At 43.4% G+C, this 16,340-nt stretch overlaps 2 protein-coding genes across 3 annotated transcripts in view; both read right to left on the bottom strand.

Moving 5' to 3' along the window:
- Positions 1-4,829, bottom strand: part of CSRNP2 (cysteine and serine rich nuclear protein 2) — a 32,003-nt gene extending 27,174 nt beyond the window's left edge. The window contains exon 1 of one of the 2 annotated variants that reach the window (XM_072134799.1): positions 3,971-4,829. The gene's annotated coding sequence lies outside the window, so the exon portion shown is untranslated. The remainder of the gene's footprint in view (positions 1-3,970) is intronic. The other variant, XM_072134798.1, reaches the window with a different exon arrangement.
- An 8,036-nt stretch (positions 4,830-12,865) lies between these two features.
- The window catches only part of TFCP2 (transcription factor CP2), a 35,568-nt gene continuing 32,093 nt past the window's right edge, over positions 12,866-16,340 (bottom strand). Inside the window, exon 16 of the mRNA XM_072134797.1 lies at positions 12,866-14,360. Coding sequence (XP_071990898.1) covers positions 14,323-14,360 — 38 coding nt within the window. The 3' untranslated portion in view covers positions 12,866-14,322. The remainder of the gene's footprint in view (positions 14,361-16,340) is intronic.

The raw sequence follows: 16,340 nt of genomic DNA, 5'->3' as shown, positions 1-16,340 counted from the left end.
TCCCTGTGACGCTCTACCACGACACATACACGTTTCCTAACAATGTGATGATGACTGGTGTGTAATGTGACAACCATGCTAAGAGGACAAGACATCACTGACTGGCTCAGTTCTGCCCATGTGATGACACCGGGACCATTTCTCAATCCCTATGAAGTCATTGAATAAAGTCTCTAGAAAGACAATGGGAAATACATTGTTTTACTACATGTAGACAATATAAGTGTAATGTATATTAATGTCCGACTCGCCGCATTAAAACTATACCTATCCTCAGGATTACAGAAGGTGCACAAACGTCTTATATTCAGTGTTAAGACCCCTTAAAGGGGTTAATTCCTTTATATAGCGCACATAGATTACGCAGCGCTTGCCAAATTGGTCCCTGTCCCCAATGAGGCTCACAATCTAATCAACCAAACAATGTTTTTGAGTGTGGGAGGAAACTGGAGGACCCTGAGGAAACCCACGCAAACACGGAGAGAACATACAAACTCTCTGCAGATGTTGACCCTGGGACATGAACCCATAACCGCAGCGCTGCAAGCCTGTAATGCTAACCACTAAGCCGGGCTTAGAAAATTTTACCTATTTTACTCCATGTTGGAGGGTAGGGCAGGGGGACCACGCAAATGTTCTATTAAAGGACAGCCCCTTTAAGTACTCTTATGTGTAGTTACATTGATTTTTCACTATTGCATGTAACATAACTGTGTCGTGGTTCCATGAAGGGTGTATGGAGCGTCATGGTGTCTACTGTATTATACGGCAGACACCTGCCATTAACTGCTGTGACCTGTTCTAGAACAGATAGTGGCAGTAAGCCTGTTGTGTGCCATAGTGGAAACCAGTGACATCAAGTTGCCAAGAAACGTTGGATCAGATTTGTTCCAAATTTGTTGAACTAAAACTGCAGATTTTTATGCAGAACATTTGCAGCATGTTGGATGACATAACAAGAATTCCTAACAAAGTCATTGCACAATATTCAAATATCGCTTTATTATGGATTTTCAGCTTATGCTGCATTTTTTCAGCTGCGGATTCTGCAGAAAAACATGGAATGTTTCAGTCCTTTGGAAAAAAACAAAAAAAAAAACACATAACCTTAGGCCTCGTTCAGCTATATAGACAGTGATGGAGACTGGCACCACATGGAAAGTGGTAAAAACGTCTGCATACAAAGGCGCCTATGTTTTCTCCCTCTCAGAACGGCTTCAATGGGGAACGTGAAAGCTCATTTTACATGTGGTTTTCCCTGCCACAGATCCAAATGACGTCAATAAAAAGGTACATGGTGTTGTGATGCAGTAAAGACGCAAGTGCCTCTAAAGTTAGGCAAAAATTTCACAATGGCACCAAAGTCACATTCCATTCATAGTCCAATGTAAAGCCACCTTATACCTGGAAAGGTTATGGGAACATAATAAAATAATAAATAAAAATACTGATACTGTGGCTGAAGAAATCGTGTAAATGATGTTTAAAGGATAAAATTTCCTCCCAATATTTTGCATGATTTACAGATGTTAGTCTCCCCACCTTTTGGAATATCAATTCACTCAGCACCTATACTGTATACAATCTTATCAGTTCCTCCTGCTGTGTAGCCTGCTAATCCACCATGTACACTCAGCTCCACCTGCTCTATAACACACTGCCTGCAGATAGGGCACCATGTACAATCTGTTCAGCTCCTCCTGCTCTATAACATGCTGCCAGCAAATAGGATCCTGCGTACAATCTATACAGATTCTCCTCTGCTGTATAGTGACATGTCCACATATTCCTTTTATATTTTACATACACAAAATATTGGTGGGAGATGAAATATTCAGCTCTACCCTACAATGTGTTCCTCTGTTACCATTACCAGACTATAGCTGCTGGAAGGACAATGCAGAAAACCACGCTGTTAGCAAATATAGTAAATGATATAGCAGATACAACAGAGCCAGCACAATCCATACATTGTGGGAGGAGAGACGCACATCACATGGTGGCAGCGAGACGTCCTCGCACATCCTATACATTTAAGCTTTGGCAGGCGTCCCAGGAATATCTCACATTCCAGCAGAGTATGATTTGAGGCCACATCTTACAAGGACCACTGGTCAAGGAGAAACTAGTAACAATTGCTGCTCCCAAAGCCAGAGGGGGAGGGGGACTGTTCAAAATAAATCAAAAACACTACAGATATGGTAGTAGCGATTAATGATAAACACAAATAGGAAATTGAAAAACAAAACTCGTCTATCATAATCAGATACTGATGCAGCCAGTCACCAGGCCAAGTTTTCAAACGTATCAGAACAGCAGAGAAGAGATTTGCCTCATTACATTGCCGTCAACATACGTTAACAAACACGTTAACATGGTGTTAACACATTTAATTCAATGTTGACAGCAACGTCATTACGCAAATCTCTTCTCAGCTGTTGTGATGCGTTTGAAAACGCATGCGTTAATGTCATGTGTGAACGCAACCTTGCAATGCAGAGATCTGTACAGTAAGTTCGTAACCGAGGCTTCCAAATTGATACATTTATTATTATGTGTCTGCGTAAGAAATACAACTTGTGTTCATTAATATAATGAACACATGGAGGATTTTCCTCCATGCCAGGGTATCAGACAGGTTCAATTTAAAGGGCATCTCTGTTGGTAAAAACAAGCCCCACCCTCAAAAAAAAAAAAAAAAAAAAAAAAAAGAATCCAGCAGTGTGTGCATGTAACTACAGGCTTAGGCCAAGTTCACACTTGCGTTTGTATGGTTCAGTTACACATTCTGTAATAAATAGTGGAGAAAGTTGTACAGTAGCGTGTATATTTTGCCCACTATTACCGGATGATAACGCAAGAGTCCATGAAAGTCTATGGGGAACTGAAAACCTTCCAATCAGCTTCTGTATTTAATCTCCCAGGGCAAATACGTGTGAACTGGGCCTTAGTTCAAAGACACGTCAATTTTCTCTGTTCAATGGAACTGACAAAATCACGCCAATCAATGAAACCATTTAAAAATGATGCCAGCGATTCTGTGACAAGACACATAAAAAGTGACGTCAGACCCTGAAAAGCAGAAAGGGCAGAAGCACATAACAGCGAAAATCATCCATGTGACCTCCGATTTTTTTGGAATCGTTCGCACTAAATTTTTTTTTTTTTTTTTTTTTAAGGGATCAGGGACCATGGACGCTATTCTAACAGATTAATCCCTTAAAAAGTAGATCATGACCTACTCAGAACCGGTTACAAGGATCATAGACTATAGTTTATGAGGATCCGAAGGGGAAAAAAAAAAAAATGGATGACAGACTGAAGCAAAACCATTTTTAATGGAAATATTTGGCCAGTCTAGTGTACGAGAAACTGTTTCAGACCTTTCTTGGAAGCTCCTAGGTCAACCCTGACCCCCCCATCACATCCTGTATGTCACTGCCAGTCCTCCTGAGGGGGGTTACACTTCTGTTACTATGTTATTACTCTAATATTTTTTTCTGTATATGTTCCCTATTATCTGTATATGATGGCGCTTATCTGTATAAATTGTCAGCCATTTAGCCCTTAAATGTCATGTGGTCCTCCTTGCACCTATACTTTAGAGGAAACACATAGAAATCTTTACATAATGCCGTCAGTCCGGGGAGGTGTCAATCACAATGAGCAGCTTCTCATGGTGTTCTGCAGCAGCTGAGGGAATGATATTACTATATAGATACAGTACATATAATCACATGACACTATAGCGTCCACTGCTTTAATCTTTACCCTCAGCACAACATGTGAGGAGGAAATACAATCTATTATTACTACTACATGCCTGGTGGAGGCAGCAGAAATAGCAATGACCTGTCATCTTCATACACAAAGTGACTAGTGTGAACAGGGACAAGCCCAGCATTCCAGACGTGGGGTTTAAAGCCTGAGCCCAGCAGCAGATCACACACAAACCATGGAGATTACCTACTTTTTGAGGCGAGCTTCCTCCTAGTCTGCTGATCGCCCGATCTGCTCGGTGGTGTGATTGGTTGCCGGTTATTTGCTGTTCTGAAGGGCGAGTCCTGTTGATGTTGGGGGGCTCGGATGTTTCTCTTTAGGGGGGGCTATACCGCACACGAATCACGAGCCGGTGCGATGGCTGGAGGGTGTATGCGAACGGATCGGTACCGGGTGGAGCATTGGGAGTGGAATCGAAGCCGGGGCGGAAGGAGTCGGTGTAGGGGGTAATAAGGCTACAGGGGCAGGAGGGGTAACATGCAATCTGCCGTGGCCGGAGATGCCGCAGGTCGCTGTAATGTCATCTCCTTTCTACTGAGGATTGAGGATGGGGGTACAGTCCCGCACAGCAGCACAAAGCAAAGGGCGTTTATTGATTTATTTCTGTCAGGAGCAGGGGCCGGCGGCTGCGGAGGACAGGATGGGGATGGTTTTCCCACGACCCGGTTTCACCTCAACAGCAAAGCACTCGGGGAAAGCGTCCACGTCCTGCCCTGTCCGCCCCGGCTCGATACATCGGTAACAATGGGCTGAGAGCGTTACAATGCCTCCACTTATAGGCATTGTGACGTCACGCGGCGCCCCGCGGCTCCCTGGGAAATGTAGTCCGGCCCGGGCGCGCGCGGCATGCCGGGAGATGCTGCAGTGTGTGGGAGGGGGGGTTCAAGGGTTATGAGGGAGGACGGAGGACACTGGTCCCTCTGCTGGGACCAGATACAGTGAGAGGACAGTGCGGGAAGAAGACGCTCAGACCCTCTGGAGAGACACCGGGCGTTTTCACGGTGGATCGCGCTGTTCTTCTTCACAGGGGCGTCGCCATATCGCTGAGCTACCGGCAAGTCTCGCGTGGTTTGGCCGCGGGCAGCAGGCCGTGTGGTTGCTGTGGAGAAGTCTTCATCTTTTGTGTTGGGGGAGAAGCGGCGGCTGGTCACGTGACGCGCGGAGCTGTGGATGTGGCGCGGGGATAGACATAATACCGCACTGTGGAGATAAGGCTCTAACCGAGGCCGCGGCATTACATAAGTATTACGCAGGGGAGCAATTACTGCATTAGGATTCCATTCCCCGCCTCACACATATTAGTAACATTAACTAGAGGTCTGGAGCCAAAAGTCACCAACCTCTAGGGACCTGTCATTCCAGAAGCCGCACAGCAGTATATAACGATGCAGGTGTTAGGTTAACATGAAGAATTAGAACAGATTGTATATGGAGCCCATGATCTGCCGAATATGATTGTGAGATATAAATGTTACATAGAATTGGGTGTAGCCTCTTATCCATATAATGGAAATCCTCCTAGCCCTAAGCCATGGAGGATCCAGGGAACGTATTATTACATTTCAGTGTAATACAGCAATGTATAGTGTAAGGGATTAAAAACCATCCCAAACACACATTTGTGAGAAATAAGGGACTAGTCACATAATGAAGCGGATCATGGTTCGGAAATCAGCTTTTACAAGGCATAGATGGGAGACTTGCAGTGTTAATGTGGTTAGTACTATGCTCATCGATGTCTACAGAAACCCTTTGAGGGGACTGGTTGAGGCAATTTAGGACACTACTGTAAACCAACCATAAACTTAAAATAAAAATCACAAACCTTTATATATAAAGGGGTCAGATAACGCACATCAGACCCATCTCTGTTGCCCCTTGCGCGGTAATGGAATGAAGCTTTAGCATTACACCCCATGCTTTATTGCAAAATCGCTGTACCCAAAGCGCACACGCAATGAAGCCGGGGTATACAGTCATGGCCATAAGTTTTGAGAATGATACAAATGTTAATTTTTACAAAGTCTACTGCATCAGGTTCTATAATGGCAATTTGCATATACTCCACAATGTTATAAAGAGTGATCAGCTTAACAGCAATTAATGGCAAAGTCAATATTTGCCTAGAAAATGAACTTTTCCCCCCCAAAACACATTTCAACTTCATTGCAGGCCTGCCTTAAAAGGAGCAGCTTACATTGTTTCAGTGATTGCTCCAGTAACACAGGTGTGGGTGTTGATGAGGACAGGGCCGGAGATCAATCTGTCATGATTAAGTAAGAATCACACCACTGGACACTTTAAAAGGAGGCTGGTGCTTGGCATCATTGTTTCTCTTCTGTTAACCATGGTTATCTCTAAAGAAACACATGCAGTCATCATTGCACTGCACAAAACTGGCCTAACAGAGAAGAGTATCGCAGCTAGAAAGATTGCACCTCAGTCACCAATCTATCGCATCATCAAGGAATTCAAGGAGAGAGGTTCCATTGTTGCCAAAAAGGCTCCAGGGCCCAAGAAGGACCAGCAAGCGCCAGGACCGTCTCTTAAAAGTGTTTCAGCTTGGGGATCGGGCTACCAGCAGTGCAGAGCTTGCTCAGGAATGGCAGCAGGCTGGTGTGAGTGCATCTGCACGCACTGTGAGACTGCGGAGACTCTTGGAGCAAGGCCTGGTGTCAAGGAGGGCAGCAAAGAAGCCACTTCTCTCCAGAAAAAACATCAGGGACAGACTGATATTCTGCAAAAGGTACAGGGAGTGGACTGCTGAGGACTGGGGTAAAGTCATTTTCTCTGATGAATCCCCTTTCCGATTGTTTGGGACATCTGGAAAACAGCTTCTTGGGAGAAGACAAGGTGAGCGATACCACCAGTCTTGTCTCATGCCAACTGTAAAGCATCCTGCAACCATTCATGTGTGGGGCGGCTTCTCAGCCAAGGGAATCGACTCTCTCACAGTCTTGCCTAAAAACACATCTACGAATAAAGAATGGGACCAGAATGTCCTCCAAGAGCAACTTCTCCCAACCGTCCAAGAGTACCGTATTTTCCGGGCCATTAGGCGCACCGGAATATAAGGCGCAACAGTCCGATGCGCCTTATATATGTAATAATTCCATATATAAGGCGCATCGGACTATAAGGCGCAGGGTCGGGGGCGTGGCGGAGGTCCGGGGGCGGAGCGGAGACCCGACGGGACGCGACGCCGAGAAGAGACGCGGGGAGGTGGAGGATGGCAGCAGACCCTACTTACATAGGTCCCCGCTACCGGAGACAGCAGATCTCCAGCGGGAACTGCAGACCACGCGGCAGAAGTTGTTCGTGCCGCGTGGTCTGCAGTTCCCGCTGGAGATCTGCTGTCTCCGGTAGCGGGGACCTATGTAAGTAGGGTCCGCTGCCCTCATATAGGGCGCACCGGACTATAAGGCGCACTTTGGATTTCCAAGGAAATCCAAGGCTTTTAAGTGCGCCTTATAGTCCGGAAAATACGGTAGTTTGGTGATCAACAATGCCTTTTCCAGCATGATGGTAGGACCTTGCCATAATGCAAAGGTGATAACTAAATGGCTCAGGGAACAAAACAGATATTTTGGGTCCATGGCCTGGAATTTCCCATTGAGAACCTGTGGACAAACAAAAACCAACAAATTGTGACAAAATGCAAGCATTGATGTGTAAGAATGGACGGCTATCAGTCAGGATTTGGTCAGAAGATGACTGAGAGCTGCCAGGGAGAATTGCAGAGGTCCTGAAGAAGAAGGGTCACTGCAAATATTGACTTGCTGCATTAACTCATTCTAACTGTCATATGATTGCACTTTTATTTCTGTATGTGATAAAAAAACATCTGAAAAACACACATAAAAACCAGAGGGCAACAGATCATGTGAAAATATATAATATTTGTGTCATTCTCAAAACTTATGGCCATGACTGTATGCATTGTGCAACACAATAGGCAGCACCGGAAGGAGGTAGCTATAACATTTTTTAAATTTGATAGTGGGCATGTAAGGACTAGCTGAAAGGATGATTTGTGACACTAAACATCGGTCCATAAAGGACAGGTGGGTGCTTCAGAGTCCCAAATCCCCAACAGGTTCCCTTTCAACGTGTTGCCGAAGAGGAAGTTCAGTTTGAAACATCACACAAGAACATGTTCACTTTAAAGTTTCTGCCAATAACCTGTTACCTGATTTTTGTGTCTAAAGGGTGTTATTCCCTAATTGCACATGGCTCATAGCCAAATTACACAGTGACGTAGTCATGTAACTTCAATACTGAAGCACATAGTAAACAGATCACATGACCTTGTAGCTTTAGCCTTAGGGCTTATTCACACACCATTGTGTCAGCATTATAAGACCGTAGTTGCGTTTTTGAAATGCATTCCAAAACCAATCGTGCAAAACGCATCCTATGAAAGCACGGGTGGTTTAACCCAAATGCATTTGCTTTGCTGGAGGCTTGGAAACAGGTTTTAAAACACAATGAAAAAGTGCAGTAAAAACGCAACCAGAGTGGCACATGTGACTGCAACCCCAATGCTTAAATATAATGCTTTTTAATTACAGTATTCTGAAACATTCTTAACATTCATATTTTCATATCTTATAAAATGGGCTATACACACCCTTATCATCAAATGGTCAAGCTCTGTGTGCACTATAATAAAATACCTATTAATACAGTGCATAGCACTATGCAGGACAGATTTTTATTTTTCTCAAACCACACCTGAAGCAATTTTAATTAAAAAAATATAATAAAACTCCCCAATTCTATACAGGCTAAACACAATGTATATGTAAACCAGCCTTAGGCCCCAAGCAGACAAATGGATGAAGGGCCATTTCTACAGCCGCCATAGAGGTTTATGACACCAAATCACAGTACAGAAGCACAAGCGGTCTCACCGCACGGTGACTGGGCCACATTACGTGCGTTCAATGGGGAGGAGCGCTCACCCCTCCTGCACCCAGCTGTATACTTATGCAAGAATATATGCACGTGCATAAGGCGTGGAAATGTGGGCCACAAACTAGGGACCAGTCACACATTTAGTAGAAAAGGTCAGTTAAAAAAAAGGGATGGTCCCAGGTATGAATATGACGTGCGCTATAATCTGTGGTCCTGGCAGTCATACACGGAGCCATGGAAACATCCAGCTGTTTGTATGAGCCCAGAGAAATGCACAGGGTCACGTGATATCCAGTGAAACAATGGCAAACACACAATCAAAAATATGTTTGTGTGCATAAGACCCAAGTCATGTTTTGATCACTTATTAAAGTGTTTATTCTTCTTACAACCCTTTTTCCTCAATGCCTCCAGCGAGAGGGACACTACATTATCTGGTTCTCGCTGAAAAGCATAAGCTTTATAAATGTTTATTTTGGCACGCTGCTATAGCTATTGTTATTTATCCAGCTTTAGGCTATATTCACACTGCCGTTGCCCGCCCGTACCGTACCGGGCAACTGCAGTGTACGGGGAGAGGAGGAGGAGGTGAGCGCAGCTCACCCCCGCCCCTCTCCATAGCAACCTATGGCGCACGGCGCCGTATTACGGTAAAAGATAGGACAGGTCCTATCTTTTTCCCGGGTACGGAATGGTACGGTGCCGCACGTGTGCTGCACCGTACCGCTCCCGTAGGGTGCCGTGCGCCCATAGGAGTGTATGGGGGACGTATATTGGCCGTATATACGTCCTCCATACGTTCGTGTGAATATAGCCTTAGTGTGATGCAATACCAAAAAAGTCCAGTACATGTGACCATAACAATAAGAGTGTAGCAGACTAAGGGTACATTCACACGTGGTATGCCTGCCGTGCGGGCATACCACCGTGTGCTGGAGAGGAGGAGGTGGTGACCCCTCCTCCCTCCATAGGAAATAGCGGCACACGGACGCACATCTGCTGAAAGATAGAGCATGCTCTATCTTTTTGCGGTGTACGGCCCAGATCGCTGCCAGAGAGGACTAATCAACATGAGTTGGATGAATTATACACAGCAGCCGGGGAATGGTGCAGGGATTGATTACTTCTGCCTGTCTGGGACAACACGGTGGATCTAGGCTTATGCTGGGCAGGACATGGCCTCTTAGGGTAAGAGGAGAAGCACAGGAGCAACAGAGACTTATAATCATTTTATAATTTTTTATTTTTTTTTTTGTTCAGCAAAACCACTCAGTTCAGGGATTAACCAAGATATGATGCTGCATCAGTGTAGCTACAGCATTCACAAGGTATGCTTCATAATGCATCAAATCAAATGGTAAATTTCCTTTAAGAGAAATCGGAATGGCACCCATCAAGTGGATTTTCTTAAAAATTTATTCCTATAGGTATTCAGGGAGTTATCAAAGACCCTCAAGAACATTGAAATACATTGTGTTGTGGAAGTTGCACAGTAAGCCTGTACCCATTATGAAGTATGTACATGATAAGGAAATGCTAAAAGTGTAAGTTAACTCGTATTCTGGTCACTAGGACAGGTACAACCAGTCTATTAGTTTACTGGAAAAAAGTTATCAATCACCTCATGAAATCACTCATTGCCAGGACAAGTTGCACACAAAAATCTTAATTTGAATCCTAAAACACCCCAATAACAAGCACCCCATGCAACTTTTTTTTGGTAAAAAAAATAAAAATGCATCATTCATAATTGTGGTAAAATATGAATTTGAAGATGATATAACAAAATATTTAGACTTACACTTACCCGTATGAGCCTACATGTAGCATCACACCAGCAGATGCAAGGAAGATGTCAGAATATGTAAAGCAACTACCACACTCAGAGGGCGCATATAGTCCCTTGTAAGGGGTGTGGATAATAAGGTTCCTGTATCCTCTCCCCCGGAGCCTTACATGGGTAGAGATGAAAGTAAGCGACTGGGATATTTCTTTCTGATGTCACTTGCAGCGTTCTCACCTCCCACTCCCTCCCCTTCACACAACCAGGAAGAAAAACTTTCCAAACATTACACCTAAATTAAAGCACTTGGTATCATTTGAAAGAAAATAATCCGGCTTTCATATGGACCTAAGCCTGAATGTAATAGCTTTGCCGAGAGTTGATAGCCATGAGGCATTGCATACCTACTTTGCATTAAAAGGTTAAAACAGTGAACAGCTCATGTACATAAGATGAAACAATGGAAGCCAAGAGCCTCACAGCTGGCTGTAACCCAATAGGGATGTTCCATTACTGAATTAGGTGACCATCCTCAGCCACGTAAGGACAGTTTACATGGTAAGCACTGGGTTAATCATTAGTTTTTTTTTGACTCTCCAGCTTTTACTGATGAAATACACTGATGAAAGCCGTGTGTCCGAAATAAATCAAGAAACTGAAAATTCATGGTATAATCACGGTTGAGCAAAACTGCCCTTGTGTGCCCTTTGAGTAGGTGAGGACTATCAGACTGCAAATCGATGGCTGCGCTCTTCACTACTTACCAAGCACAGCGCTGTACACTGTATAGTAGCTGTGCCTGGTATTGTGGCTCACCCAATTATTTGAATGGGACCCATTTAGAATTAAACAGCCACGTGACAGCCTCCACCTAGGTCATCAATAGTACCTTTAGCAGCTAAGGCACTATATCTGGGTATGTCCCAACTTACCTGTAACATACCCAAAACTGCTTAAAAAATGTGATTTATCATAACAATTCATGTAATACCCTGACATACCACCGGGGGTGTTGCTAGGGTGTTAGAAGGATCCAGGACATGGACCAGAATGCATAAGCATTGTACTTTTAGTTGTGCCACCTCCTGTATATTAACCCCTCACATTTGGTTGTGCCAGTAGCAACTGTACTTGTATAGAGCAACAGAAAACACAGGAGGAATCCCTACTTGTTACATCCAGTGCCTGCAGGTCACGAGTCCTCGGACTGTAGTTGTTCTCCATTAGGCCACATGTCGTTCCTGTGGAGTTCACCACACAGACATCTTATGTTCTTCAATGTCCCTATATTTTGCTCCCCTAACACTCACCCCGAAATACAGCAAGGCCGTGTTCATATGTGGCGTTTGCCGCGCTTTTAAAACAATGAAAAACAGTGGTTGCTGGTTTACGATCGCATGCATTTCTATGGAAACGCGTATGTGAGCGCTGAGAAGTGCCCACAGGGGTTTGCCTTGAGTTTGAGTTTCTAAACTGTTGCCGCGCAACTCCCCATAATATTACTTACACTAAGTAATCTCCCCATAGCTCCCAGCTGGGTGGGGCGCCGTGATGTCATAACCTCACATCTCATGCTCCCGGCACTGTAGTCAGATGCCTGAAGCAGGAAGAGGTGCTGTGTGATGGCGTCAGTGTCTCCTGCTCTCTGTAGTGGAGAACAGAGCCGACTGCTCCGTTTTACACCACAGTACCAATGCCCATCTGCGTTCTGAGGTCACAGATCGTAATGAGTGGTGGTGGTGGTGGGGGGGGGGGGTTGTTGCCCAGACAACGGGACCTGCTTATCCGCGCCACAGGACTCTGATCTTTTAACCTAGTGATGCACCTGCCTACCACTAAGCAGGGAACTGGACTTTCAGCATCATAGTCATCTACATTGCTGGTAACCCCTGCAGGAAAAGTGCCACATACTAAAAAAAAAATGATTATGCTATAAAACAGTAATTTGGCAAGGAGGAAAAGACTCAGTCTCCATGATGGTTACAGAAATATGGCAGACATTTTCCAGGATGGGATAAGGAAACCATTGTCTTGGCAGGAAGCCTAATGACATGTTGTTGTATGAAATCCAAACCAGTATATCCATTCCAGGAGGAACAGATCCCAAATGGTAGACAGCACTGCTAAGGGGGCTGCCTTACAGGGTAACCAAGTGGCAATGTTTTCCTTATTTTTTTCCAGGAAGAGTTATTTATTTCCCAGAATCCCCCAGTAGTGCATCAATAGCTGTAAGTCTCCACACACCTGCAAGGTGGCCTTAATTGGCAAAGACCCTGTAAGAAGAACTTTTACTTCACGACCCTACAAATATGGTGCACATACGTACATCAAACATTGCTGAGGAAAACCACTCCAGAGACATAATAATTGATTTTTAAGCCAAAATTAGTTTATCCATTTATTATGAAATACATTATACTGTACTTAAAAGTTTAGAAATAAAATGGGCTTTGCTTCCTTCTTAGATGTAGATCTGCTGACGGGGACTCAGACATTCACACAGTATTTCCATGCAAATATTGGAAATAATCCACACAACAATGAAAACATACAAAGTGGCGTATAAATTTCTGAAATAAATGAACACATCTCTACACTTTTCATCCATACTGGACGTCATGTCATGCTTTTAGTCCTGATTCAGTTAAGAAAGAAATGACACCTTTTATAAGACAGCGGGATCAGTGGATCCTTGAAATGCCAGCAGTCATTTTTTTATTATTAGAGGTATTCACTGTCCCACAAATGCCACAAAAGCCTCTAGAGATAGAGGAGCAAGTCTTTTGGAATTTATTTGCAATAGCTAAAAAAAGAAAATATCTTTATATAGATCTTAACAAGGTTACAAAAATAAGGCTTAAAAAAAAAAAATTGGAAAGGAAAAAAAAAAAAAAAAAAAAAAGGGACCAGAGAACTTAATGTAAAATAGAAGAAGGGAGGAGGGGGATTAAAGAAGGAGGGGATAAAAAGGATAGATTGACTCTTCGCTTCCCACAGGATTGCTCAATGACCCCGTGTCCAGGTCACATCAATCCCTGCCCTACAAAGACACTGCATGCAGGAATCTGGAATTTGGGAATAAATGTTACAGGTTGGAGGGTCTTCTTTTCTTGTTTTGGAGACAGCTGTTAGCACAAATGATAATGTATAACATCACCTATATCTGAAAATAACTGATAAGATCAGGAACTTCCCCTGTCCTGCAGTCATAATATTCAGCATCTCCTGTGGCAATTTATAAAAGAAAAAAATGATATATATAAAAATCTGTGGGCTTGAGAAGAACAGGGGGCAACTGGGGAAGATGGCTGGTGTTACAAAAAGCATCATACAAAAAGACACATGCTACATAAAAAAATACTACCCCCCCCCCCCCATTACCATCCACATCAGACAGTACAGCTTGATGGGGTAACCAATAACATACACCAATACGCTTCAAGAATATTGTATCCGCCTCTTCCGCAGCCTGTGAGATCAGCTGAAAATGCCAAGTATAAAAAGGACGATGCCAGCCAATGTAGTGGTACGGCCAGTGTGTACATTATTATGTTCATGTCATCAAGTAGAACTGCTCATCCTTGTGCAGGCCAAACCCCACCCCTATGAGATGTAATCCCTACAATATTCAGGTGGATGGGATTCAAGTCCACACAAGCAGGAGCAGTATGGCTGTCTCAGTATGGAAGAAGCGAGGGGCGCGTGCTCCGCTAGTCATGAGGCAACACGCTGAAAATTCATTTGTCTCTAGTGCATTCAAGTCTTGTGAACCTATTGGAGAGCGTCGAGACCAGTTCTGGGTCTTCAGTGATGAGGGGACAAGGTGGAGCTCGTGCAGCACTTTACTTTAAGATGATGTGGTAGCCATCGTTGGTTTCAGCTGTATCAAGAAGAAGAGGAAAAAAAAAAAAAAAAGTCAAAATACATGGGTGCACAGTATACCAATTATATTAACCCCTTAAGCCACAATGGCGCTCCCCAACGTCATGGGCAGCAGTGCATAAAGATACCATGACGCTGTGGAAGGGCATGGCTTCTGTCTATCACCCTGACCAAACACAGGGTAACAGGATCAAAGGTCCAGTGGTTTCTGAGAGCCAAGGCTCTCAGCAACATGTCAGGGGAGGAATAGAAGTCTCCCCACTCCAAGTCATTGCCGCGTTTGGTCAATTAGAACAGACTGACCAATCACAGCAGAAAGCAGGCTCTCCCAGCAGGACTCCCAGGATTAGTATCCAATCTCCTCATTCTGCTTTACAAAGAAAGGAGACCAGATACCTACAGTGACCCTCCACACCATCAATCACTTGCACTCCACAAACAATGAACCCCTTCACTGCCCAGCTACATACCTCTCCCCTCTGTGCTCTCCTCTCCATTTTGATTTAATGTTGAAGAAAAACCTAAAAGGGTTAATAAAGCTCCTAAAAGCAGTTTTGAGTCATTTAAAGGGGTGTAGTTTAGGTCCATTAAAATCACCTGAGAAATTTAACGGCCCCTTATAAAATGCATTTGGAAATTTTCTTTAAAATGGCTTCTACCATTCTACAGATACAAAAGAATTAAAAAAAAAAAAAAGTTGCCAACATAAAGCAGACATATGGTGAATGTTATTTAAGTAACTTTTGTGGTATGACTTTTTTAAACTTTGAGCTCTTGTAATCGAGCAAAGTGAAAGATAGCAAAAAAAAAGTAAAAAAAAAAAAAAAAAATTGGAAAAATTCTTTTTTTTCCCATAAAGAAATAATTGAAACATTTGAGTGATATATTTTTTAACATGATATACAGTCTCAAATTAGGCTGTGTCCTTAAGGGGTTAACCAGGCTCTTTAGTTTTCACGCCATAACTTTTTTATTTTTCCCATGTACGGAGCTGTGCGAGGGCTTGTTTTCTGCGTAACAAGCACTTCATAGTGAAATTTTTTTTTTAACTTTTTTATTTTACCATTTTTCAGACCCCTAGGGCACTTTAGCCCTAGGTTGCCCGATTGATCCTACCATATACTGCCATACTGCAGTATGGCAATATATGGGTATATTCTACATCATCTATTACAATGTGCAAATCACACATTGTAACAAATATGTTAAAACGAAACAGCCTTGGCTGTCATAGCAACAAATTGCTGCTCCTCGACAGAATGACAGCCAGCAGAGCTCTAGAATACTGAGGAATTGATACAGAAAGTATATTGGAAAATTGTAGAACTTTTCATTTAAAAAAAAGATTATTATTTATTTGCTGTAATGTGATTAAAGTGGACAACCCCTTTAAATGCTAACCTGTTTTTAACTATAATAAAATGTGACTGTACCTTCAAAATGACATGCACATGTGAGAAGCCTTCATAATATAAAAAAATTAATTATAAGGTCTGCTGTTGTTCCAAGAATGGCCACTAGAGGGCTCTGCCAGGCTGTGTGTCTAGGAATGAGGTTGAGAAGTAAGAGCTCTCCTTATGGAGACTGCCAATTAAGGCCACCATGTAGGCGTGTGGAAACTTATAGACATGGATGCTCTACTAGGGGGATTCTGGGAAAATATGCAAATATTTTTTTTCCTTATTCCATCCTGGAAAACGTAAGTATTTTATTCCTGCATCTTGTCATAAGGCCTCTTGTAGGTCATGCTTGATGTCAAGGGAGCCGCCTTACGAGGAAACTAAAGGAGGCGTAGTTTTCCTTATCCCATCCTGGAAAACTTATTTGCATATTTGTCTAGGAATAAAACATGCAGACTAGAAATGATCCTCTCTAGGCATACAATCAAATGGCCATTATGGGGCTATGATCTGGGCCCATTATTTGGGTGAGCACACAGTGTGTCACCACAGTAACCGAGACGGGCAGCCACATTGCA

The sequence above is a fragment of the Engystomops pustulosus genome, chromosome 2 (genome assembly GCF_040894005.1).
Source record: "Engystomops pustulosus chromosome 2, aEngPut4.maternal, whole genome shotgun sequence".
Lineage (NCBI taxonomy): Eukaryota > Metazoa > Chordata > Amphibia > Anura > Leptodactylidae > Engystomops > Engystomops pustulosus.
This window is presented reverse-complemented; position numbering and strand designations above follow the sequence as displayed.